This window comes from Zonotrichia albicollis, chromosome 1, assembly GCF_047830755.1.
Source record: "Zonotrichia albicollis isolate bZonAlb1 chromosome 1, bZonAlb1.hap1, whole genome shotgun sequence".
In the NCBI taxonomy this organism is placed as follows: domain Eukaryota; kingdom Metazoa; phylum Chordata; class Aves; order Passeriformes; family Passerellidae; genus Zonotrichia; species Zonotrichia albicollis.
The window spans coordinates 73,429,423-73,455,623 of record NC_133819.1 but is presented as its reverse complement, the minus strand read 5'-3'; the positions used below and the strand labels follow the sequence as shown (position 1 = coordinate 73,455,623).

The following is a 26,201-nucleotide window of genomic DNA, read 5'->3' as shown; positions in this document are numbered from 1 at the left end:
TGCTACAAAGCACCACCAAATCTAATATACTCACAAAAACAAAATATAAAATCCTGGTACAGCCACATGGCCAGGTATTACCTGGATTTTACATTCTGTTCCCTTAGCAACAGGTGGTTGATACTGAAAAATGAATGTGAAACTACTGTCAATGCTGTCAGGGTTTTTTGTCTTGCTCCCACTCCGAAAAGTATGAGCCACTGGTTTCAAGCATTGCACAGATGTTTCCATTATTTTTATTATTGTTTTAGACCATGCAGAATCAACTACATGCCCCACACTATGGCAGGGATCCTAATGGGAAAGTAATAGCATAGCAAGATGGAATGCAGTTGAGTCTGCTCCTGAAGAAGTTAATGCTGGGCTATGTAGCAGAAGGCAGCCTTAGCGCAGTCTAAGTGCAAGGATGAGTGAAGACTGCCTGAAACAGACTGGACAGGGCTGAGGTGATGGAGAAGTAGCTGAGGGATGGATGCTTCTGCTTTCAGGCACTTGTCCATTGGCTGATGTGTAGGTACACATTAGTACTGAGACTGCAAGAACAGCTTATGTAAGTGAACAGAATTGCTCTCACTTTAGTGCACAGCTCACAGAATGTGATGTTTTCTGCATGACCAGGGTGCTGACATCCTCATGTGTCTGTGCTGTGGAGACCTGCACCCTCCAGCCAGTCAGAAAGCAAAGGGGTGGCAGAGTATGTGACAGGCTGCAGCTGATGGTGAATCCTGCTGGGATCACACAGAGCTTTGGGATCAGCACTGGCTCCCTGATCAGTCTGAGATGAATGCAAAAGGTTACTGCACTGATCTTTAAAGCCATAAATTTGGTAGATGTCTCAGCAAAGGACTGCTCTCTCTCTTGCTGGCTATTGAGAGAGAATTCAGCTGAGGCTTCTCAGGGAGGAGTACCATGGCATCAAGCTTTTTCCTCCTTGGCACCAAGCTTTTTCCTCCTTTTCCTGGGTCCCAGGCAGCACGGATTCTCAGCCAGAGAATGCAGTGCAGAAGCCACAAAAACCGCAGGAGTTTGTGGCAGAGCAGAATAACTTTCTACTGCTTTGTTCTACTGGCCAGTGAAATTTGTGCCCTTTATTATACATACTACAGGAATAAAAGGTTTATTCGTCAGTTATTTACAACTTGAGCATTGGACAGTATATTTATTTAAACCAGAAAGCAATCTAAACAATATTGGTTTTAAATTGCTGTTGTTTTTAAAAGCACTAGTGCTTTGTTTAATGGAGTTCTGGGATCTTTTGTTGCTCATGTGCCCAATAAAATCAAAATCAGATTTTCAGCACTGCCTGTAACATGATTCTTTAAGAATCAGCTTGGTAGCAACCTGTTCTAATATGTTTAGAAGGGTAAGGAGGATACTCATATAATAAATTCATCAGGGCTATCATATAAATAGGCAAATGAAAACCACTTTCACTTGAAGTTAACTACTTAAGCATTAAAAAACCCAACAAATGAACCAAACCAAACAACACTACTGCACCACCATACACATAATGCAACAGGGCCCTTAAGGGTTGTGTAACCTCCATCCCAAAAGACAATTAAAACTTGACTGGCAAGGCACAGAGAAACTAACTTGAAAGTTGGCTCTGTTTTGAATTGAAGGGCAGCAGGAGCACAGACCTCTAGAGTTCTATGGTATTTAAACAAATATACATGTCAGAAGATAGCTGTGAAGTCTTTGGATTGATAGGCCATGAAACTCAGAGCTCTCTTGAGTGGTGATACTGTCACAAGAAAACTCACTCAAAGAAAACTTCAGTAACATCTTGCTGATACTCAGCGGAGAAGGGAAGTCACATTTTTCTGCTTGTCAAATTTACTGGTGGTGAGAAGTATATGCTTAGCAGATGGATATAAAAACATATCTGAGCTACACAGATTCATTGCCTTCTGAAATAATTAAGCCCTCAAATTTCCAGATGCAGAGATAACAGATTAAAAACCTTTGACATCTGAGGAACTGCATGTGTTTCCTTTGAATAAAATGCAAAAAATGGACTTCCCATGTTCTTCTCAATAGAGAATTTCTGCTGCACAAAATGTTTGTAATCTATTTGCTTGCATGTTACCCACACCTGAAACTTTAATGTAACTGACTAAAGTTAATGAATATAAGAAGCTTGCCCACACTCACTCATATCTGAGACTACATTTCAACGAAGGACTGCTCCCATGCTGGCTATGCAGCATGTAATTTAGAGAGATGTATACAAAGATCCCTGGATCTGCAGCTGATATTAACGCTTCTTGACAGATAAATATAAATTTAAATTGTTGGGGACCTGCCTCTTAGATTTTAACCTAGTCTACTGATAAGCTGGGATCAAATTTTATTTACTAAGGTCACACTTGGCTTCCCCCTGAAATAAAGGGCAAGCATCAGAGACTATGCAGTCTTATCTCACTGCATGCATAAGCATGGAAAACCTCAATGAAACTTTACTGCACAGGGTTCCCTTGAAGTTGCATCCCCTGCAGCTGATCAGCTCCCGTTAACAAATACCTGTTGGGATCTTATCAATTTCAACTGCTACAAAACTGTCTTGAAAGTACTAAGAGAAAATCCTGCTGCTTAGAAGCTGACAGCACTCAACATATGTGTTCTGTTCAAAACTTATCCCCCACAAAATCTGTACCTTGCCTCACTAAAGAACAAGGAAAGGAAATAAACTATGAATTCTCTGTTGCCCAATATCTTACATTTTTCAAGTGCGTCCATTGCAGCTCCCATTTCTGCTTGCTGAATACTGTGAAAGCCAAACAAAAACATGTTACATGAGAACTAAGCTGTACAGAATAAACTAAAGTTTCTGACTAAGTGAACCACTAGTTATGCTTCTGTAATGAAACTTTTTGGAAAACCAGCAGCTTGTAAGTCCAAGAGTGTATGATACATTAGCCATTGCATAAATATATGAGCAATAGTACTACAGCTCCAGTAGAATATTTCTTGACTTAGACCATTAATATTAACAAAACATTCCAGTCCATTCTTCATTAAAGCATCTGTTTTTACTTGAGAGAAAAAAGGAACAAGAACACAGATGTGTGAATGTTAAAAAAAAAAGATATTTTTATAACCAAGATCAGATTTGATAGCATAAAATGTGGTTTTTGGGGTTCATGGTTGAAGTTTTTGAATTCTTAGAACCATTCCAAAATGCCTCAGAAAAAAAAAAAAGTGTAATAGCGTGGCACTCTTAACTTGCCACGGTAAGTTGCATAGTAATCCAATAGCAAATACCAAGATAAAGACACTATTTCCTGGAAGCTGTTCTGCAGTTTCTACTTCAAGAGCCACAAACAGTTAGCATTGCCAGCCACCTTGAAGGTAAATTCACCAAAAAGAGCTTAAGATACAAAATTATACCAACATTGAACCCTTCAGGTACTCCTAAAGCAGAGAAGTTTGAAGAAGGCTCTACGGCTTTCCTTTCCTATGGCAGACCATACAACAGTCTACCTCCAATGCTAGTAATTTTGGACACCACCACACTAACACCATGTGATTAATTTTTTACTATACCTTGGACCTTTACCACATCCTATTCTTTCCCCTTTGAAGTAGACAGCTACTGTGTATGTCCTGGCATGAGAAGGTCCCACTGTCTGCAGGGTCCTGAAAGAAGAAATAATTTATTAAAGCAGGGAAGATAAAAACACACAATCTCTTTGTGGCACATAGCTCACCAAAATTTCAGTTTGGTCAATACATATAGTACAATTCATGCAAAACATAGAGCAAGGGTTGAAGGATGTCTGTATAGATCACACTAACCCAGAGATTACCAGAACAGTATTTATATCGATCCCATCACTTGTAATAAAGTAATAAATTATGCATAGCTGTGCAACTGCAAGTAAACACACCCATACAATTATGTGTGCACTAGAAGTTTAGTCCCTGAGAGTTCTGCAGGTAGCAAGGTTTTGTAAGGACTTTGTATTAGACATGGTAGTTCTCTACACTGAATTATCACAGTACAAAAAATTTTCCATCAGCTTTGAAAAGTTAGTTTGTCACAAAACAAACTTTCCATTTGACCTGATGTCTAGGACATACATCAACAACCATCTGAAAGGGAAAAGCTAATTCCCTAGATGTGCAATGAATTGCTTCTTTTGCAGTTTCTCACTGCTATCCCAAAGCTCTCCCCACTCTCAGATCAAGTTCTGTCTGCTACCTTGTTTCTTTTCAGAAAGAGCACAAATTTCACATCAATTTTTAAAGTATCTAACTAAAGCACTCTATCCCTCCATGCACTGTGACAAGAGCAAATAAAACCTACCCTAAATTTAAAAGCAATAGTACTGACTGCAGTGAAACAGATAACCCCAAGAAAAGGAATTTAACAAGATAATAGGAAGATAACAGTGTAATACTAGGTCTGAGCTGTACTATAAAAATCAATTTATCATCACAGCAAAACAAAACAAACATTTGGTACCTGATATTAAGTGGTTTTTACAAAAATGGGAAATTGTTTTTTATTGAATTCATTCCCCTCAGCCAAGACAAAGCCCTGAACCCTCACACAGAGAGACAGAGGAGTCAGACCTGCAGAGCACTGGCTGCACTGTTAAGGGGATGGCACTTAAAAGTGCAGTGTGTGTCACTGTCACTAAACTGCTACACAGCACTGGAAACCTTACTTCAGTACCTGGGACAGATGCACTTATACTTTAATTCTTCATATGTTTTTGATATAATAATCCCAACAGCACAAACCTTGAATTTTCATAGCCTTTATCTCTTATTTTGGGGCTAACATTGCACACTTTCCTACAGGAATTGAATGGATATGGATGCAATATACAGCCTAAGGTTTATTATTTATTATCTTTTTGAAGCAGCTATTACACTATCTAGCAACTGGAAGTAAAAAGGGAAATCAATCCCATCCAGTTTCAGGTAGCTAAGTTAGGTGTTCAAGTTAAAAGGTTCACTGCCCTGAGCTCTTTGTCATTGAACACAGGAACATTTGCCAGCTGAATCACACAACAAAAATGTCCAAAACTTGTGCTGCCCTTCAGTGCCTGACTGTGAATGAGAAACAGTGCCTATAATCAGCAAGTGTAACACAAGGCATTATTATTTTTGTATAATAATATCAAGAAACTTCATATGTTAGTGAAAATGGAGATATCTTGACCTCATGACAAAACAGCCATTTCTTTAACTCTTTTCATTTAATACTGCCATTCCTTACATTAAAAGAAAAAACAAATAAAGAATTATGCCAATTAAGTACTCCACTCCAAAATAAAAACTCTATTTTTCCCTTACAACTGTAAACGTAAAATGCTCAGTAACTCTTCCTTGTAATGGCTTAAACACCTAAGGCTTAGGAAACAGTATTTTCCTTCTTCAGACAAGGGACTATAGGGCTTGGGTAATGACAAGAAAAGCAAATTATAGTGACTGATCACATCTTGCTCCATATACAAGGAAGATTTATAATTAGCTGGTATCCATAAGGAGCCTGTTCTTACTTGTAGAGAGGAATGTCCGGCTCTTTTCCTTCTGTCCTGAGAGTCAAGCAGCACTGCTGAAGCTGAGATTTAGGATCATTCCAATCTTGATTTAAAATAAACTCCTGCAGGAAGTCCACAAAAGTGCTTTTATGATTCAGAGATTGCAATAAGGGTTTCAAATACTACAAAAGGTTAAAATACAGTGGCAGGAAAGGAGGAAATCAACTGATCTTACCTTTAGCCGTGGAAAAAAGCAAACATTCATGAAAGTGTGAACATATTCCAAATCTTTATCAATGTACAGGGCAGCAATAAAGGCTGGAGGGAAAAAAAGGTACTGTCACTCTTCCAAGGAGAGCATTACTGGCTTTCACTTTTAGAAACAAGTATGACTGAGTATTTTAAAGCCATATTCAATTACGTTTCAGAGCAGTGATCTGATGAGGGTATTATCCTGCATACTTGGGGAAAAAAAAAAATCAAGTTGACCAAGAGATTAAGTGATTTACCCAAATCCACCCAGTCATTTAAAGTGCTAGAAACAACACTGTGCTTCTAATCTCACATTTTAACCAGGAGACCATGAATACTTACAAATAAATCACTACTGGGTACCATAAAATAATTTAGATATAAATCACTCCTGTTTGTGTGCTATTTCCATTTGTTTATGAGATTTTGCAAAAGCCAAGTGGTCTGAATTGCTTGCAAAACACAACAAAATATACAAGACAGGGATTAACTTTCTTTGTAGAATATTTATCACTGTTTCCATTTCATGGGAAAGAAGGCAGCACAAACTTCCAAAAATTGACTAAAAATAATTTCATTTCCATGCAGCCTTTCCTCTTGTGGAATGACCATTTTAAAACCTCCTCAAATGCAGACAAATGAACCACACATAACTATTCACCTGCTTAAAGAACTATTTTGTCTTCCAACAGCGTCAAGAATATACTAATTAAACACTGACACTGCTGTTAAATAGCTTAATTCACAGTATAAGCTTTAACTTTGAAGACATGCTTTTGACCTGGTCATCTTGAACCCTCAATTTATAAGCCTTCATATTTCTATCTGCAATTATGCCTTCTTCATGCTTTTATACAGACTTCAAAAATCTAGGTTAGTCTTCAAAAATCTGGCTTTCAGAGGTATAGGCATAAATCATTTGGAAACCTGAACATACATTTTTAATAGCGATTTAGGGGATTTCTAATGGCTTTCTTAAACAAGCCCCAAGGAAAAGGAAGTCATTAAGTATGAAGTTATTATAACCAAATTAACTCACATTCCAAGAGATCAGCCAAAGTCTTAGTTCGAAGAGTTACAGGTCTTTTTGTCTTGTCATTAGTGATGGCAAACTCTTGCATGCCCAGCTCCTCTGCCACCTTGGCCTGTGTCCTGTTGTTCACCAAAGAACTTCTCAACAGCTGCAAAAGAAAGAAGTTCCATTCCTTAGTAAAAATCACCAATAACAAACTACAAAACCTAGGAGAGCTGGGGAGAAAAAGTTACTTTTGTCCTTGAGGTTTCTCACTTCTCTCAGTTTACTGACATTTAGATACAGGGCATCTCAAGTGATTTATATAGAGACACACTCTGTCACTCTTTCTACTGGTGATTTTTCTTTCTGTTTCAATTCTTCTCACCAATCTTTACTTATTCTTTGGACACATTACTTCTGTATATATGTCACACATTTAAAATGCTTGCTTGTGAGCTTCCTTCCATGTCATCACGAGCCCTGAGATTTCTCAGCTAATCTGCAGTTTTCTAGTTTAAGTAATACACAGTTGTATACATTTTCCCACATAAAGAGTAAGTAAAAAAAAATATTCTGGAGTCCATGGAACAGCTCCCAGTGTCCACCAAATAATGAATAAATAGGTGGTGACTCAAACAAACACACATTAAAGCAAGATAGCTCAGTGTTTCAGAACAAGCAAAGGAGGAGGCTGCTCCATTCCTTTGGCCAAAGGAAAAAATACACAGATGGACAGCCTGTATGCACTATTTGCTCTGCTAGAAGGCAGCACAGCTGAGCCAACGCATCCCGGACACAGGTCTGCCCTAATGTGTTCCATATATGACAAGGTCAAGGATGTGTCATGAAAAAACCTTGGCTCCAGACAGATTACTTAAACATAGAGCTCTAACAAAGACATAGAGCTCCCACACAGCTTAAAGAAGTATTTTGGAATTTTAGGGAGAATTTCTGTACCTTTGGAGAGGTCAGAATTTTTCCTGCTTGTTTGCTTTTTTGCTTTAAATGGAACAGCATTAAGGAGTTACAGCTACTACAAGAGGTAGGAGTGAGAAGTAAAGAATGTCTCTCTTTTCCACAGTTTATGTGCAATCTAGAGTTGAGATGCTGCACATACCTTTTTTTTCCCTTTTTTTGTCTTTCATATCACATTTGCTCAGCTTATTAGATACAAGTTATACGCTACCTGGCTCCAGCACATCAATTGAGCTTATGAAAAATCAAGATTTATTTGCTGCACTTGATACTTCATCTCCCAGAACAGATAAACAAAGAACAGTATGTTCATAATTTGTTTGTCAATGATGTATGAAGCAGATACTCATAACCTGATCTTTGTAAACTAGGCAAACTGCACATAGTACTATTACCCCACTCCCTAACCTTTGTTTAAACTCATTTACTACTTGTTCTAGTTCAAAATTCTTTCCTTTTATGTCCTTATGATAAATAAGCTATACTTTCCCCAACGATATCCTAAGTACAGCATCCTAATATGTACCCTATGAGACAGAAGTGCAGTGTCCCATGACAAAAATCTGTTTCTTTTAATGGAAGAAGGATTTCTTTTGTTTTGTTTGCAGACTATTTATTTTGATGGGATCCATAATCATGATTAGTAGTATCATAAAACAAAGAGCAACACATACACTACCCTGTGAATTAGAGATAGAAAAAAAAGGCCAGTTATCCTCTTAGCACTGTGGTTATCAACTTGCTCCATATTAGAATTTGCCTCCTCTACAAGTGCGATTAGGCAAGAAATTCAATTCCTCCTCATGTTACAGAGAAGACAGTCCCTGTGCCTTTCCAGCAGCTTTTTTAGAGTTAGTCTCTACACTGGTAACACACAGATCACTGCAGATGCTGTGATACATGATATGCTCAACTGGAGCCTGGCTTTAATTACAAAGCAATTTTTTTCCTAATTCTTCCATTTTCACCCAACATACCACTACTCACGACTGTACCAAAGAACGTATCCGTAACTCAGCACTGGAAAAGCTTATCTTCCAACATTCAACAAAAGCTTATCTTCCAACATTCAACAAAATGTCAACTTCGCTTCTGGTACATTATTTGGCTATCTCCAAGTATGTAGATGAGACTATGTTCTCCTTTCTTTTTCTTAAACATAATTATTTTACAGACATCTCTCCACAAGCAATTACTCCACACTGGGAAGCCACTGCATTGCCAGTCAAGTAGAATCCTTGACCAAAATTTCCCTCAACACACCAGACACCATTTAGTTGATGTTCTATTATTACTTCAAATTTAAGTATGTCCCCAGATGACAGGAGAAAGAGCTTAGTGTTTGCAGCTTCTCTTCAGATTCCACTTTATCAGCCTCTTTTCTCAGATGTCTCATTTCATTTGTCATCAAATTTAAAAACATTTTAAGATCATTTTCTCTACACATGAACAAACCTCCACAGTTCAAATTTTATTTTAGGCACTGCCCGCTTCTTTGTATTTTAAAGTGTTTTCAGCATCCACTCCACTCAACTTTGCAGTTTTGCCTAAAAACTGAAATGTGCAACTTGTACTTTCCAACTCACTAATCATTACACTGAGCAACAAAAAGACATTCTAATCATGGTTCTGAGCATTTACACCCATTAACAGCAACATCCCATTCTTCTGGCCAAACAGTTCTTGCAAGAGTTATAAGAGCACGGATGCCTACATTCTTAAAAGTCATGCAGAAAGCAAAAAACCCCACCAGGCTTTATATCCTGTCTCCTCAATGGTGCAGAAGAATCCATACAAATATAACTGAAACTTAAGAAATGGTGAAGAAAAACTCAAGTAACTTTTAGTCACAGCCTGCCCTTGTTTCTTCCTCAAACAGCTTTCGCCCAAAAGATTCAAGAATCATATTCTTGATAACACATTGCCTGCTAGAGACTTAGCATTGTCATGCCTTTATTGAGCTGAGGGAACCACTCTAAAATTAGGCTACTTCCTAACTTTACCTAGAAAACTTGACTAACATTCCTGATATATGTATTGCTTTGCTGATCAAGTAAACTAAGAACATTTAGTAAGTCAAAGAAAATTTGTTACTTTCAAACAAAGCCACAACTCACCAGCTGCAGAGCTAATCAGGAAAAATCTACTTATACTATCATGCTGTGTTTAAAGTACTGTAAATTGTTGAAAGGTCTCCAAACTTAGTTGTTCAAAGTCCAGATAAGAGAGGTTAAAAGACTATAGCAATCAACAGATGACTATAACTATGTTAAAATTAAATTCAAAAGCTACCTCAGGAAGTTCAGATTGAAGACAAGAGGAAAAGCAGACTAAAATAAATAGTAAAAACTTTTTTATCAGGATGTATAAACCTGCCTGTATGCATGTTCAACAGACTAGAAGACAGGAATAAAAAAAAAGTCACATGATACATCTATTTAAATAAATGGTTTAAGACACCCATCTTTAAACAAGAACTAGTCTTGGCCTTCAATTTTATCACTGACATCTTCAAAATTTTTGATCCACTTCACAGACTGAACAGAAATTATTGCAGTGGAGTCATAAATCACCATTTTCTATTCATTGCAGTGCTCATGACTTAAAATTAACAAAGCCTTATTAAGAGCAGCGGTTGCTGAGGCTTCTTCTCTTAATCAAACTCAGAACAATTCACTGGCTGCTCCGATAATTTTGGTCTCCATCCCACTCTTGCTCTTATGGAGAATATGATTGATGGCAGTCTCACCGTTAAGTGCCCTTCATGATGATCGGGGAAATGTATGAATAAATACTCTGTGGCTACCAACTGCATTATGGAGTCACCCAGGAATTCCATCCTCTGGTTGTGGCCTCTGAAAAATGAGACATCAGTGCAGCAAAATCAATAAGCACTCATGAGGAAAAAACCAAAACCAGCATGCACACACAAATTAAAATGAAGAGTGATCTGAAAGTGAGCCTTGCTCATTTTCCAAACACATTTCAGACAATTTTTCAGTGTTAATCAGGTGAGATGAGAACACAGCTCATTACTGTAGTAACACCAACTTACAGGCAAAAAGAAAATCGGGATAGCTACAAATAAATGCAATCATTAGATTACAGATCACAGACTAAATGAAGGAGAAGAGCAGTTAACATCAAATCTGTATTGGGATAAGATCTCTATCTCAAACTTGTTTTAAGAAAATGAACTAATGAATGCAATACTTCAACAGACAAAAATGTCCATTCACAAGAAAGAAAAGGATCAGGGTTTAAACTCATACAAGATCCTGGAGAGGATAAGCACTGATATGACGTTTAACAAGGGCAAGTGCCAGATTCTCTGTCTGGGACAACCCCAGTTGTGGGTATAAAGTGGAGAATGAGATGTTGGAGTGCTGCACTGTGGAAATGGACCTGGGGCTCCTGGTCAGTGGCACGTTGAACACGAGCCAGCAGTGCCCTGGCAGCCAGCAGTGCCAAGTGTGTCCTGGGGGGCATCAGGCACAGCACGGCCAGGCAGGCATGGGAGGGGATTGTCCTGCTCCGCTCTGGGCTGGGGCAGCCTCACCTCCAGTGCTGGGGGCAGTTTTGGGAACCACAGAATAAAGACAACATTAAGTTGTTAGAGAGTGTCCAAAGGTGAGCAACTGTGATGGTGAAAGGTCTTGAGGGGATGCCAAATGAGGAGCAGCTGAGGTTACTTTGTTCAGCCTGGAGGGGACTGAGGGGAGACCTCACTGCAGAGCGGAACGGAGGGGTGGGTACTGATCTCTTCACTTTCATGATCAGAGACAGGGCTCAAGGAAACAGCATGGAGCTGAGTCAGGAGAGGTTTGGGTTAGGTATCAGGAAGAGGTTTTTTTATCCAGAGAGTGGTTTAACACTGGAAAGGCTCACAGGGAAGTGGTCACAGCACCAAGCCTTTCTGATTCAGGAAATGTGGGACAACACTCTCAGGCACATGGTATACTTCCTGGGGTGTTCTATGCAGGGCCAGGAGTTGAATTTGATGATCCCAATGGGTTCCTTCCAACTCAGCATATTCTGTAATACTGTTTGCTTGAAAACATGCCTGGAAGCTTTGCAAGCAACAGAACACAAGGGCAGTGCTTGGATCAAAGAGTGTAATTCTTTTCTCTGCCCAAATGTACCTCCAGGTACGTTTTGCTAAGGTCTCAGGAGTGATGCACAAATATCAGTCATGCAAAAAGCACAAAATAAACACCAGGACAGGTCTCTAACACCTTCTACAGTCTTTCCCAAGGTATTTGCTACTGACTACTGTCACAGGTGGCACACTGAGCCAGGCAGGCTTGTGAACATAGCTGCTCTATTCCAGGAAATAAATGTAACATAGGTTTGTTTACAAACCATGCAATCTGGAATACTCTTAACAAAAGGGCCAACAGAGCTACATGAGGACTCTTGCTATGTACTCACAGAGTCAGATGGTTAAAGCCTACTGTCCTCAGAGTGAATGCACGTGCTAGAAGTCGAACGTGAGTAAAGATGACTCCAATTGCCTCCTCAAACTCTGTAAGCTTTTGAAGAACTGGAGATGTCTCAATGAGTTGCCTGTCAGTATTGGACTCCTGCAGCTGCAAGAAAAATGTCGTGTAAGTAATGACAAGCTGCAGAAATTTTCAGAGAAAAGCAAACATTCTTTAAATCAAGAGCAAAGAATACAATGAACAAGTTCCACGGACAGCTGAACCGAGAAAACCATGTTTCCTCTGCCTTTTGGTCTTGAGTAATTACCAGCCAAGGAAAAGATGAGCTCTGATGTATGCTGAGACATTTAAACCCTTCCATTTGCATGTCTCTACATGGATGCATTGTAGCATAATACAAACTTTCATAAAATATGTATATATAAAATTCATAAAATATATGTTCATAAAATATGTAAAATTGTGTATTTCTGCATTTTCTAACATTATCACATTGTTTGCAACTGAGCAACACATTCAAAAATTATTAGAATAGGGCTAGAAGACTGACAGTATGTCAAGATGAGACAAAATCCAAATCAATTTCTTCCACTTCCCTTAAGTATCAAAAATCAAGAATAAATACTTTAAATATGAAATTCAAAAGGGCACACTAACACAAGAAAATTAAAATTACTGCTTTGGGTCAATATCTTTTCTTATCAATTTCGTGTCTGATGTCATTATTGTGATGACACCATTAAATGCCTTTGTGGAGCTGGGAAATGGCTTAAGCATTTCTTCCACCCATTCTGAGCATCTCTTTGGTATAGTAGTGCTTCAGAGGAGGAATTATCAAGAAGGATGCCTAAAAGAAAAGTAAGAATAACCACAGCTTTTTAAACTGGCATTGAGATAATTTTTGGTTTGTTGTCTGCCCCTTTTCTATTAATTGATAACATTCAATTTGTCTTTTTTCTGTACAGAGCATTCAGTTCACACTTTCATAGAGCTACATACCCTTGCACCAAAATTCCACACTTGGGTGATAATTGTTATTTTGGAGTTCAGCCGCATGTGGAGCTGAGACTTTTTGCTTCATCATGCACAGCCCTTTCTATTTACCTACACTGCTTTTTAAAACTCCACAGTGAGTCACCCTTGCATTCTCACAACCAAAGTGTAATTCTTCAGTCTGCTGTTGTCCCTGCTACTTGAAATAATTTGGTACTGTCAACAAACTGCCACCTCACTGCTCATTTTCTTCCCTAGGCTGACAATGAGAACAGCCTGTACTTGAGCAAAGATCCCGAGGGAAATCTGCCAGTGATCACCATTCCTTGCAAGATGTGGTCATTTCACTCATGTTCTCCCTTTCTTATGCTTCAGCCATTCCTTTTAATCTGGTAGGAACTGACATTTTTCATTGAAGTTGCTTTTTTTATTGCTTCTTAAAAAAAATAATTTTAAAAGCCTTTCTTGACTGTGTTTCCAACAGCCTCTCAGGAAAGCCAGCAGACAGAATCATCTGCATTATCACATGCTGTTTTGTCTCCTGAAACTTCACATACATCTGTGAGGCAGGCCTTGTCTTTACATGTTGATTCCTTCTAGAGTCCATATGTATCCAGATGATCACTAATTATTTTTTAGACCATTTCTACAGACTTGGCTACTGCCAAATACACAGAACTGAAGACCTGTAACTCTGTTATCTTACCCAGGGTTCTTTTATTGTTTTTTTTTTTTTTTTTTTTTTTATTGATTGGGATCTCATTTGGCATATCATTACAGTGATTTTTAGCAGTTTTTAAAAATATTGTTTTTCAGGATAGCTGTGCCAAAAGGCCAGCCCAAGCTGCCTGTGTTTCACCTACTGGCAAAAACTGGCAAAACTCCCCAAGATGGTTTTGGGATGTGGAAGAAAACAATTTTCATCATACAAGTCAAGGTAGTAGTAAGAAATTATAAGCTTCCTACACTGACTTGCTGATTCCTAAGCAGAGTGCAAGTCTATGTGAAAGCAGGGATGAAATGGTTAAAATAAAGTAAGAGAAAAGAAAGAAATTCACAGTAAGAACAATCTTCTTTGGAGCTGCGTGTGCCACCACACAGGACAGTTAGTGCTGAATCTCAAAATGTTATCTTCCATTAAGAGTATTTTGTATTTATACTCAGAGGGATGTGGTTGTAAAAATTCTTCACATGCACTGATTTGTTACTGAAGATTTTGTCTGTGCAATCACTGCTCTTTTAGCAGTAACCTCGCACACTCCTGCTTGCACTGAAGACAAGGAGGCACAGTGCAGAGAGGCTCTGACACTTGCTCTATGTCTGCCCAAGAATTCAGTAAGGGAGAATGGACTGGGACATCAATCTCCCAACTTCCAGCCTCATAAACCAACAGCTTGTGAACTTGTATCCTTGGATACATGGAGGATAAGTTCGCCTTCAGACACCTTTGTAATTTTAGTGTTTATGTGGTATTAAAGTTACTGGAATCACTGCAACAGCCACACTATCATTGCATGGGCACAAACACACAAAATCAAAATAGAATCAAATCAAAACTTTTATGGCATTCAATTAATATACCTTCCTACTATTAAGGTTTCAGTCCTAATTTTAGGTTAAGAAAACACATTCATAGATCATTTTTCACCCTTTTCCTCCAATTTTGAGAAAACAAACAAGAAGCTGTCAAAACATTACCTCTCATTTTATTTACTGTACAGGCACAGTTATACAACAAACAAGAGCCAAGGAAAGGTGAATGATTAATTCTCAGAGAGGCAAAAACTCACTACTTATTTAAAAAAAACAACCAAACAAATCACCAGCCAAACACAAAGGAAAACATATATATATTCCTTTGGCTACTCTTTAGCACAATTTCTGAGATGTCATCACAATGGAAACCTATGGAAAAGCATCCCTGAAAATAAAACAGAACAGTGAAATTTATTACAGAAAGGGATACACTTACTTGGAGTGGGTGTAGTGGATAATTAAGCCATACATCCCGCAGGTCCTGCAAACATTGAGAGATGCCGTTAATGCTCAAAGGAGTCATTTAACAAATTCCACAGTACTAAATAAAATGTCATTACTTGAAATACTGAACTATTTCAGATGCTGACTCTGCTTATTGCAAATTCAATAGTGCTGGCAAACTAATTTTTAAAATCGTGTATTTGCTGTTCAAACTGCCTGTAGTTCTCCCAATTAGCTTGTGTCAAAGAGGTGGAAAAATCCTTGAACCACATAAAAAGTGGTTAAAGAAGAAAAAGATCTGTTTAAGCCTCAGGACTAACTTCATTTGCAAGTACTCCTCAGTAGCAAGTTTGACTTCTCCAAAGGAAAGGACTGAAAGAGGAAAAAAAAATCCCACTTATTTTGTTCTACTTCATAAAGGCTTCCTTCGCTATAGCCACCAAGCAGCAAATAAACAGTGAGTTACAATAGGCTTCCAAACACTTTTATTTCTAATAAGCTTTGTAATTTTACAGACTTAAAGGAAGGAAAATAATATACAATTCATCCTCTCACCACTGCCATCTGTGTTGCCCCAGCAGTGGGTACTTTCCTTCACCTTTACACAGAACATGGTCTAACTAACAGCCATTTAAGATACAGCCTGATCTATTCCTGCACACTGTAATTGTGCAATTGGGTAAATGCTGAATGAAACACCCTCCTTTTTTTTTCTCTCCAAACATATGTTTAAAGCTTTTAGGGAAGGATGATTTAATTGATGAAACAGAATAGTTGCTCAACAAGTGCATCATTCCCTCTGAGCCAAACACCTGGATCTGCAGCACCCATTTATGCTCTCAGAGCAGCACTTTGAATGGAAGCTGTCAGGTTTCCTTCACCAGCCACCCTTTCCCTACCCAAGTCAAGCAACCCAAAGCACACCTGAGAAAATACCATAATTTTTTTGCCTGGATCAGTAGGGTTTGCTCTCCCAATTCAATTTCCAGGAACTGCATAAAACAGTATTTCTTTTCATTTGTGATCCTTAAGTAAAACAATGGAGACAAAAGCACATCAAGTTCTTTTTGAACTGGAAATCAAATCACGTAAGTACATAAATACCTTTTCATTGAAGAGCAAACGTCCAAATAATTGTTTTGCTTCTTCTAGGCTTCCCTCTAGATAAACAGCTCCTACATGAGGGGACCAATATGTCAAAGGTCAATAATGCAATTAGTACTCAGAAAATTACTAAGCCTGAGAAAGTCAAAGATCTTGGACTTCTTCATCTCCAACACATTCATTTTTAAAAGCATGCTTTCTGCAGCAACACGTTTTTTTGAGAAATTTAAAGCACGTTAAACACCAGTGTAAATCAACAGTCATAAAATGCAAAGAAAACCTGAAATAATTATATCAATGATAGAAAATTATACATCCAAAGAGCAAAGTTTATACAAATTAACCTATATTTCCAGAAGTACTTTCCAGTAAATAGCTAACTAGACAATTGTGCCAGTTTCAGCTGGGATGGAGTTCATTTTCTTTGCAATGATTAGTACAGGGATATATTTTCCATTTTTTGTTGGACAGAGGTTGATAAAACAGAGATGTTTTTGTTATTGCTGATTAGGGCTCACACAGAGTCAAGGCCTTCTCTCCTTTTGGTATTGCCACACTGGAGAGGAGACTAAAGGGTGCTTGGGATGTTGGGAAGAGACACAGTCAGGACAGGTGACCCAAACTGACCAAAGGGATATTCCAGACTGTTTGACATCATGCTCAGTATACAAATTGCAGGGAAGAAGGAGGAAAGGGGTATGTTGGGAGTGATCATGTTTGTCTTCCCAAGTCACCATTATGTGTGAGAGGGCCCTGCTTTCCTGGAGATGGCTGAACAGCTGCCTGCCCATGGGAAGCAATGAAATGATTTCTTGTTTTGCTTTGCTTGTGTGCACAGCTTTTGTTTTCCCCATGAAACTGTCTTTATCTCAACCCATGACTTTTCCAGCTTTTATCCTTCTGATTCTCTCCTCAATCCCACTGGTGGAGGAGTGAGCAAGCACTGCATGGGGCTTGGCTGCTGGCTGGGGATAAACCACAACAACATTTGCAGATAGGGAAACCCATGAAATGCATTTCAATAACTAGCAAACAATTACCATTTATTCTATATTTGCAATAAGATTTCACTCTGCATATAAGTGATGTGTTGGGACTATAGCAAAGCTCAAGTTCTTCCTTGAGCCTCCTTCTTTACTGGTACCACAATAATTTATTGTCTGACCTGGAAAGGGCATCTCTGCATGTCTCAGTTTCTGAAGATCATGTTTGTTTATTTTTAAACTTCACACACAGCCCTCACTAGCTCTCTCCACATGTCCATCAGTAACAAGCTCTGCAAAACTTAACATATTTTTTGCGTACCCTATATACTCTATATCTGCACAGGCACTTCTTAAATTAGTATCAACATTTTGTCCTCTAATACGTTTTACAGGAGAACTACTGAAAACCTCAAACTTGTTATTGTAAGCATAAAAGCAAATGGAATACACAGCTACATCAAGAACACAGAGAAAGGGAGTGCATGTTCCCAGTCACAGGAAGAACATGATTTGCCTTGCCTTTCCCTTACCCTTTGATTCCTCACTAGGTCAACTACTTTCTTTGGACTCTCTGAAGAACAGTTTGGGGGTTCATAGGACTAATCCTGAAGAGGTATATTATGAGAGCACAAAATTTTAAACAATTCCTAGGCAACGTGCTCATACTTCTGGTTTTTATGTTCATCACAGGGACTTTATGATGAAGCACCAGACTTTGTAGAAGAGCCTCAAGTAGGAGCTCCAGACCCTACATGTACTTTTATAGTCCCTTAACAAGCTCCCACATTTTAGCTACAGCACTGAAAAATTAACTTGCTGAACAGCTTTGTATTGGAGGTTAAACAGCAAGCCTGCTCTCTCAGCAAATCTCAATGCTTGCCAAATAGTTCTCATCACTACATCCTAGACAAGCTGAAGCCTATGAACAAAGACACAGATACATATCTAGTGTTCCTCTTCTGTTTGCTTTTTATTTTTAAATTAAAGATCAAAGCGTTCATGGAAAGCAAAACAGAGTTAAAAAGAAAACTCTTATTTCTTGATAAGAGGAAATGCAATCTGGCCCAAGGCAGAATGCACAGAACTATTGACAACTAAGCCAACTCTGATCTATTTTTCAAAGCAGGACAAAACGCTTCAGGAGCTCGTGTAGTATATAAAGACCTGTAACAGGGCTAAACCATTCCCACAGCTAGTAACTTGTACTGTACATCTTGATGAAGTCAAGCTAGTGAGACTAACTTGCTTTCTGTACTCAAGCAAGTAAAGGTTCATAAAAATTTGCCATTTAAAATAGAGCTTGTGCAGATGTAACGAATGAGATTTTCACCCTCCTGGCTTGGTAACTGTGGTGAGGCCCTGATTTCCTCTGCAATATAAACCTATAGACCAGTGCAGCCAGTCACTAATCTGCATCTTAGTGCCCAACAGCAAATTTGGCACAACTCTCCTTCACCTTCAGCTAGAGGGTAGCTTTATTACACCAGACATATTGACATGCTTTTTACCTGTAAGAAAAATGTAAAGACTAAAAGACATTTACTTCGCAAATTCACAGAAGGCTAGCAGGGAACAGAGAAAGTAGTCTGGTAACTCAGCTGGGAATGCCTGATTCAGAAAGCAAGCTGCTGCTAAAATTCAGGGCTGAGGCTGCAGGTCTGTTCAAGCACTACTGGAAGCTGTGAACCTGCTTATCTTCTGTCAGGCCATGCTGACTGAACTGCTCCCCTGCTCCCACAGGGGGCAGGTGTCAGGCCACGCTGGCACAGGAGAGGTGGAGCTCTGCAGTGACATGAGACGGCTTCACATTCAGTGTGTGAAGCCAGGACATGGAAAATGAGATTTTCATGGTTGTACTACACACTCAATGTGTTTATACATGTGGGATATGTGCAGGAGAGGGGGAGGGACAAAGATGATACAGGAAGCCTTACTGCTACTGGCACTGCTCAACAGGCCCACACAGCCAATATGGCACACAGACAGGTATAAAATGTACCTGGCCTGCACACACAAATGCAAACACTTTACCTATAAGGGCTTCAAAGCAGTTTGCCATGGCATGGCGGAGATCCGACTCCCTGCAAAGGTCTGGACCATGAGCGTAGAGCATGAATCGTTCCAGTTCCAGCTTCTGCAAAATATGTAGAAAGAGTGGAAACCATGGCTTTAGAAGTACAAGAGTACCAGTTTAGTCATTAAAGTTCAATTACACTGTCATCATGCAGCTACTAGGTTTGAATGAACTATGAAGCTTTTCTCCAAAGTTTCTGTTTAGGCACAGGCAAAAATGAAAAAAAAATTCATTGTTTATGAGAGGTAAAAATCAGAGTGTGATACCATGGAAAAACTAGAATTATCAAACCAAAAGAAACTAAAGCAGAACAGTGAGGAATAGGAACTCTGGTAGACACAATCCACTGAACATCTGGCTTTTTCCTCTAAGACCATCAACAGGTGGTAGCCTCTGGGCACTACAAGAGAAGGCTCATATTTTAATCTGCAGTGCCACCTAGCTTCCTTTGTCCTTTCAAAAGTGCATAATTAACACTCTTCTGTTGCCTGAACTATAGTTCTGCTTGCCAGTCAAAATCTCAGACAGTAAGCCAGATATTTTCTATAATACATGATAATTCTGCTATAGAAATGCAGGCAAGAGCCCCTAGATTCTCTTTACATATTTGTCTTTTTGACACAAAACCATTATTGGGAGTTTTAAGGAAGAGATTTATGCATCTTACAAAGTTTGTATGAGAACAGTCTCTTCCCAGCTGTGTTAAGTTTCTACTGATTAATTTCTTGTTAACTTTTAACTTCATCCTCCCAGAGCATGTTTGAGAGGTAAAGCTGGAGACTAAGTTGTTTGAGATGCGTGGTTTAGATGTGTTTCAATTGCCAAAAAGAGTTTTCCATTTTCAATGAATGGCAGCCTGTTCACTGCTCCAGAACACTGTGAATTACAACTGACAGTGTTCCACACACTTCATAATGCACAGCCACACTTGCTAGAGTCAACATAAGAGTAGAATATTAATTGTTTTATATAAAATTTCAACTTCCTATACTCATGATTTGCTTCTTAGTTATGAACAGCATTCCACAAGTTCAAGAGACATTGAGAGGTTGAGAAATATATTAAGTGAACTGAATGCAATATGACACTGCAGGGGAAGAAACCAGATGCATCATATAAGACACATGAGAGGAAAATTTGGAATTTACAGACATCTAATATTTATAGCTGCACCTACAGTTTCAAAAATATTGCAATAAAAATTTCCAAAAATTGTTCTTGTACAATGATAAAGGTTGTGAACAGACTTGAAGAATATATAAGCTTTCCTGATGCAGGTTTAAAAATAGTATCATTAATTCAAATGTCAGGCAATACCATATTTGTAAACAAGGCCCTGATATGAAATGTTTCAATCAATCCATGCTTATCTAAATTAATAAAAAAAAGACATGGAAGAAAATTATTCTGTTCATTGCCTATCCTATGCCTCTCCTGAGAGCTGAGCAAAAAGATATGTTAGAAATCCTGCAGTTTTTGCCAAAATTCCAAGATTGGATAAGATTGTTTAGGGCACTGTGTGATTACAGAGACGAAAGATTAAAAGAGCCCCTTGAAAACTATCAGCAGCACACAGTGGAGAGTGTGTGCACATGTGTGGCATAATCAATTACATCAGTAAATGTTTCTTAAAAAAAAGCTAACAAAATCAAGAATGAATAAATACCTACCTATTTATGAATAGATTGAATCAACTTTATGTATCATATTACCATGCACCAGTATCATATATGGAAACATAAAAAGCTCCATTGTTCACAGAACTAAATTAAATAAAATTCTAAGGCATCTTAATTTTGCCTAGGAGATAACACAACTCTTCTCCAAAACCTTGTTTAATATACTGCTGACTATTCTGACAGTCTACAGTGGACTGAAACAACTGCATAGGTTATGGAGCAGATGCCATTTCCCCCCCCATATTTTCTAGCTTCTGTTGCCAAGTTCTCCCTACACAGTCTATCAGAAATTATAAACAACATGTTTATAAGTTTGATTCTTTTTCTTCACTGAAGGTCTACTGTCAGCTTCATTACTTGTGCAAATTAAAGGCAAGTACAGGCACACCTTCAACAAAGACTAAGAACTCATCTCTACACCTGCAAAAATCACATGCATGCTTTGGAGAAAACACAAAGTTTTCCTTTATCTTTAAAATCTACTTTCAAACTGAAAAGGGTTCCTGCATCCCCAATCTTGTACACCAAACACAGCAAAGAAAGTGATGCTCAAAGCAGGCAGTTCCCTCAAGAAGCAGTCCAGACACTGATAGTATTCCACCCATGGATGTGCAACACAGAGAGCTGTACCTTAGCCAGCATGGCCAGGTGCTGGTTCTGTACGATGGCAGTGCGGTACGTAGCTAATCCTCCTTCCTCCAGAGTGGGAAACAGGTAGTATAAGTGGACACTGGCAATACAAAAAGAAAACCAGATGCTGTTAGCATGTGATTAAAGAGGAACCACATACACCTGTAGAGAACTGTGCCCTTCCCTCAGACCCTAGTGGGTAATACGGGTGGGTCCCTTCCCAAAGCGGAACTCAGCTTTAATTAAGGTAAAGATTAAACATTCAAACCATGCCCAATCCTCTCTGATAGGATAGCACTGGCAGCAGGGCAGGAAGAGAGCTGCTTCTCTGCTGGGCAGCACATAATGTCTAAATCCCTGCAGCTGCCAGCCTGCAGTTCCCTCATCTCAAGTTTCTGTCTAGCAGCAGCAGCAGCAGCAGAGGGCTTGGCACAGCTGACACCTAGAGGATGCTGAGGAACAAAGCACAAGGGAAGCCTCAGCCTTGAGAAACGCCGTGCTGTGGGTACACTGCGCTTTCAGGTGCTGCTGCTGCTGCTGCCAACAGGACACCTATCTGTTTATACATGTTTCTTAAAGTACTTTAACAGATGCTAATGGAAACAAAGAACAGACCTGAACAGCCTGGATTTATCAAATGTGTGAAGTCATTATTCCACAACAAAAAAAAAAATAGAAAAGAAGTTAAAATCACAAGCTTTTAACAACCTTTAATGGTATTTGTCATCATGCTAGCAAGGTTTTTCATAAAACAGAAACAAAACAAAAGTAATTCACTGATCCCATCAAGATCTGCATAATGAATAAATGATTTTGGATACTTTCATCTATGACTATCTAACCCATGTAAAAAAAAGTTAACACATAGAGGGTTTTTAACATTCTCTAATTAAGGCACTGTATGGCACTAATTATTAAAACATTTTATTAAGCCAGTACACAGGGAGAAAAATGCAGATGGATGCAAGATTATTTAAGGACAAAAACCGCCATAAAACTTAGAGGCAATCCAATCAAGCATCATAATTCACAACAGCAGACACCTGAAGTTAAGAGAGGTAGAAAAAAAATCAGACTTAAATAGGTGCTTACATGCTCTATTGAACAAAAATGGAGCTCATTTTTTTCTGAATCGAGACAAAAGTTAGCTCAGAAAGTGAACTGATGGCTGATGAACAATGACAATGAAAAATGCAAGACATTTTAATCAGCAAGTCTTCCATCTTATCAGCCTGTACTGTTGTATGAGAGAAAAGGCCATGAGTTTTAAGGGCAGTGGAGACCTTTATAGACTAATAGTTTTTAATATCATGTAGCTAATGGCTAGTAGAGAACAGAGATATAAAGGCAGTTTTGTTGTTCATGTAACAAACTGGCTTAAAGAGCAAATTAGCAGTAAACAAGACTACACCTCTATTTGAAACAGTAGAACAAAGCAGGTGAAAATAGATTATAATCTTTACATTGTGCAACCTGTTTGCCTCTAGTAAGGTGAGGTAGAACAACGGAGGTAACTAATAATATGCCTGTACTTTTCACTGATTTCAGAATACTCAGGCCAGAACTGGAGACTTTTTTGATGAACCATGGAGTTTTTTTCACTACTTTTGAATAGATTGCATTTGTACTTAACTATTTGTTATGGCAGCTACAGCCCTAATTACTGGAAATACAAGAACTCCAACACATTCAACATTACCCATAAATATTTCTCCCTTGCAACTAGACAAAAAGAACCCATGGAAACAAAATAGCATGCTAGGAAAAATATCTTTCCTTTAAAAAAAGGGTAAAAAGTTCAACTTGTCTACAACTGAATAATCTCTAACCCAAATCAATTGCACTCCATGAAAGAGAAACTCTAAGTTTCTATTTTGTAATCTTTCTTGTTTTATCATGACCACTGAAAGAATTATCAAGAGAGCTGTCTGCAGGTGTGCAGGTCTAAATATCAGGCAGGGTTGCAAACATTCACAGTGAAAGTAGACACTGGAAAGTTCAATAAACACAACACTATAATAATAACATACAAAGGTGAAAACTGTTGAAGAATTCCCCATTTACCTTGTTAAGAACTCCACCACAGCATCTCCCAGAAATTCTAAACGCTCATTGTGGTTAATCCTGAAAAAGGCATTTTAAAGTTCACCATAACCTAAGTAACACATACTGGTTATTTACACAACACAATTAAAACAGAAAAAAGTCAGAGCTGATTGCTAATCAGTCACAATACTAATTTTTGCAGCCTCCCACACCCTCTCTGGATTACAATCCTTTCCAAAACAGAATAATAACTATGTGAATCATGAAACTCAGGACTGACACCACCACCTTCAAAATTTCCCTATGTTCTGTTCTGAGCTATTTTCAAAACTTCACAAAATGGGAAAAGGAAGCAGGACTGCTGCCTGGCACTGAGGTCAGGTTTCTCTGTCCATCAGAGGGCACCAGATGACTGAAACAAAAAGCCTGTTCCAAGCCTTGTGCATGACACTAGGGAGCTCTACCTAATTAACATCAACATCTGCAGGGCAGGATGACCCTGCAGCAGATCGTTGCTATGGCAGAAGGAATAAGAACTTGGATTTTTCATAGCACCTTTAAATGCCTTGTTTTCTGTAACTTCCTCTGAGCTCAAAAGAAAGAATGGCTGTAGCAGGAGATGCATCCAAAAATGCCATTAACTTTTTAGAATCTTTTATTTCCTGTTTTCTTTCATCACTGCTCCTGATTCACCTTTGTTTTCCATAAAGTTTCATTTCCTTCAAGCTGTCTGCCTGCTTATATTAAAAGGACTAGTAAGGGCAAGCAGCTGAAAAAGACTGTGAGCTTGTCTTTGAATACATACAAATTTCTGCTCCAGACACCAAAGCAAGTAAGCAGCACCATTTTTGATTTCACGTATGATTGTAACAGAATCAAGGCAATTGCCACAGGATTTTTTTTTAATCCAGAAGATTCTTGTCAAGTATATGGCAGCTTTTATTGTAATAGTCACTCCTCCAACAATTATATAATTAGTGTAATTTCTGAAAGAGCAGGCCTTTGTTACGGGGTGAAAGAAATCAAGTACTTCTGCTGTATAAAACAGTAGTGTGTGAACAAATCTACAACACCTCTGTGTGGCAACATAACTGAAAACACACCTGTCTCAGAAATGTGACTTTACATTTTTGTGTTATTTCATACGAATTAATGCAATTTAGCCTTATGTTATCTTTAGAGGATTCAAATAAGCTTGACAAGGGCATAGTCAAGATGAAACAGCATTTGGGGAACAGTGCCACAATAATTTATGCAGAATTAAATTTCTCCTATTCCCAAGCTTCTTTCAAAATGATGGCTCTTGAGTCCAGCTAGAGCACTGCAGACTAAAATACACACTGCCATCTAGTTCATGCATTTGAGAGATTTCACATGCACCTGCTACTTGCATTAGCTTTGTGAGCTTTGTGTATTCAACTTCAGCTCAATATGGTGCCTGTGGCTGTAAACCACATCTTAAACTATATTTATACTCACAAAATTCTTAGTGGTCATTTACAGATTATTGCATTAAAACATTAATGGTTTTGCATCTGTCTTTAAATTGGAATGGTAAATCAGCAAAGCCCATGCTCAGCACCATACTCCTGTTAACAAGGTGCCATGCCAGGAAAGCGCTACTGTGAGAAAACACGATGAAGAATCCAATTTATAGCACTGATAACAACAACAACAAATCTTTATTCTGCAGAAAGCAAAAAGGTAGCCTTTTAGTCCTCCTCATTTCAAGGATCAACAAAAATGATAGAATTATCTGTTAAAACCTTCCTCAGACATTTTCTGCAGGCATGACCAAACATTTACTATGTCACTGCTAATGGAGGTTCAGCACACCTTCATAATATAAAAGTCAATTCAAAATGACTTTTCACTTCAACTATTTGCCAAGGCTGTTGCTGACAGTTAGTTGGTTGTTTCTATTAAATATCTCCCACTGCAGCAGCTTCTTACTTGCAAACAACTATTTTCATTACCTGGAAGGAGCTGGATCATCCTGTCCCAAACGGGACATAATATTTATCAGGGTGTTTATCCCTAAAAACATAAACAATGCACTATTAAGTAAACAGACACTAATTCACTTTAAATAAATGTAGAAAACAATTACTCAAAATGTTACTTTGTAATTGCTGTACACAAGATTATCCTGTTATTTACAGGGCTCATTACATAAAGTATAATCCTTACCAATGCTCTCTGCCTAACTGACCACACAGTCCCATAACAACATTATTGAATTTCTGCACTCAGGGAGCCAGATAAATACCACCTTTGCATGAAAAGGACATTCTAAACATTACATAAGCAACAAATAATTTACTTCATTATCACTGAATATACTTTAAAGGGGTGAGGAATATTTTGCAGCAGACAGACCACACATTCACATTAGTAAGACACATTTACAAAATATATTCCAGTTCGTTCACCATGTTGAGCAGCAAATTAAGAAAACAGTACTTGCCAAAAATCTAAGCAAATACATCCTCCCATTTATTACCCTTGCTTGTTTTCAGCTCTTCAC

The 26,201-nt window shown here is 38.4% G+C and overlaps 1 protein-coding gene across 2 annotated transcripts in view; it reads right to left on the bottom strand.

Annotated features, from left to right (window-relative positions):
* The window catches only part of DROSHA (drosha ribonuclease III), a 71,084-nt gene that overhangs the window by 643 nt on the left and 44,240 nt on the right, over window positions 1-26,201 (bottom strand). For both annotated transcript variants that reach the window (XM_005481658.4, XM_074545117.1), the window contains 13 exons: window positions 25,651-25,711; window positions 23,693-23,752; window positions 21,629-21,728; window positions 19,277-19,379; window positions 16,260-16,330; window positions 15,148-15,192; window positions 12,172-12,329; window positions 10,490-10,595; window positions 6,790-6,931; window positions 5,734-5,816; window positions 5,517-5,620; window positions 3,550-3,642; window positions 2,724-2,770 (listed from right to left, as the gene is read on the bottom strand). In XM_005481658.4, coding sequence (XP_005481715.1) covers window positions 2,724-2,770; window positions 3,550-3,642; window positions 5,517-5,620; window positions 5,734-5,816; window positions 6,790-6,931; window positions 10,490-10,595; window positions 12,172-12,329; window positions 15,148-15,192; window positions 16,260-16,330; window positions 19,277-19,379; window positions 21,629-21,728; window positions 23,693-23,752; window positions 25,651-25,711 — 1,173 coding nt within the window. The remainder of the gene's footprint in view (window positions 1-2,723; window positions 2,771-3,549; window positions 3,643-5,516; window positions 5,621-5,733; window positions 5,817-6,789; window positions 6,932-10,489; window positions 10,596-12,171; window positions 12,330-15,147; window positions 15,193-16,259; window positions 16,331-19,276; window positions 19,380-21,628; window positions 21,729-23,692; window positions 23,753-25,650; window positions 25,712-26,201) is intronic.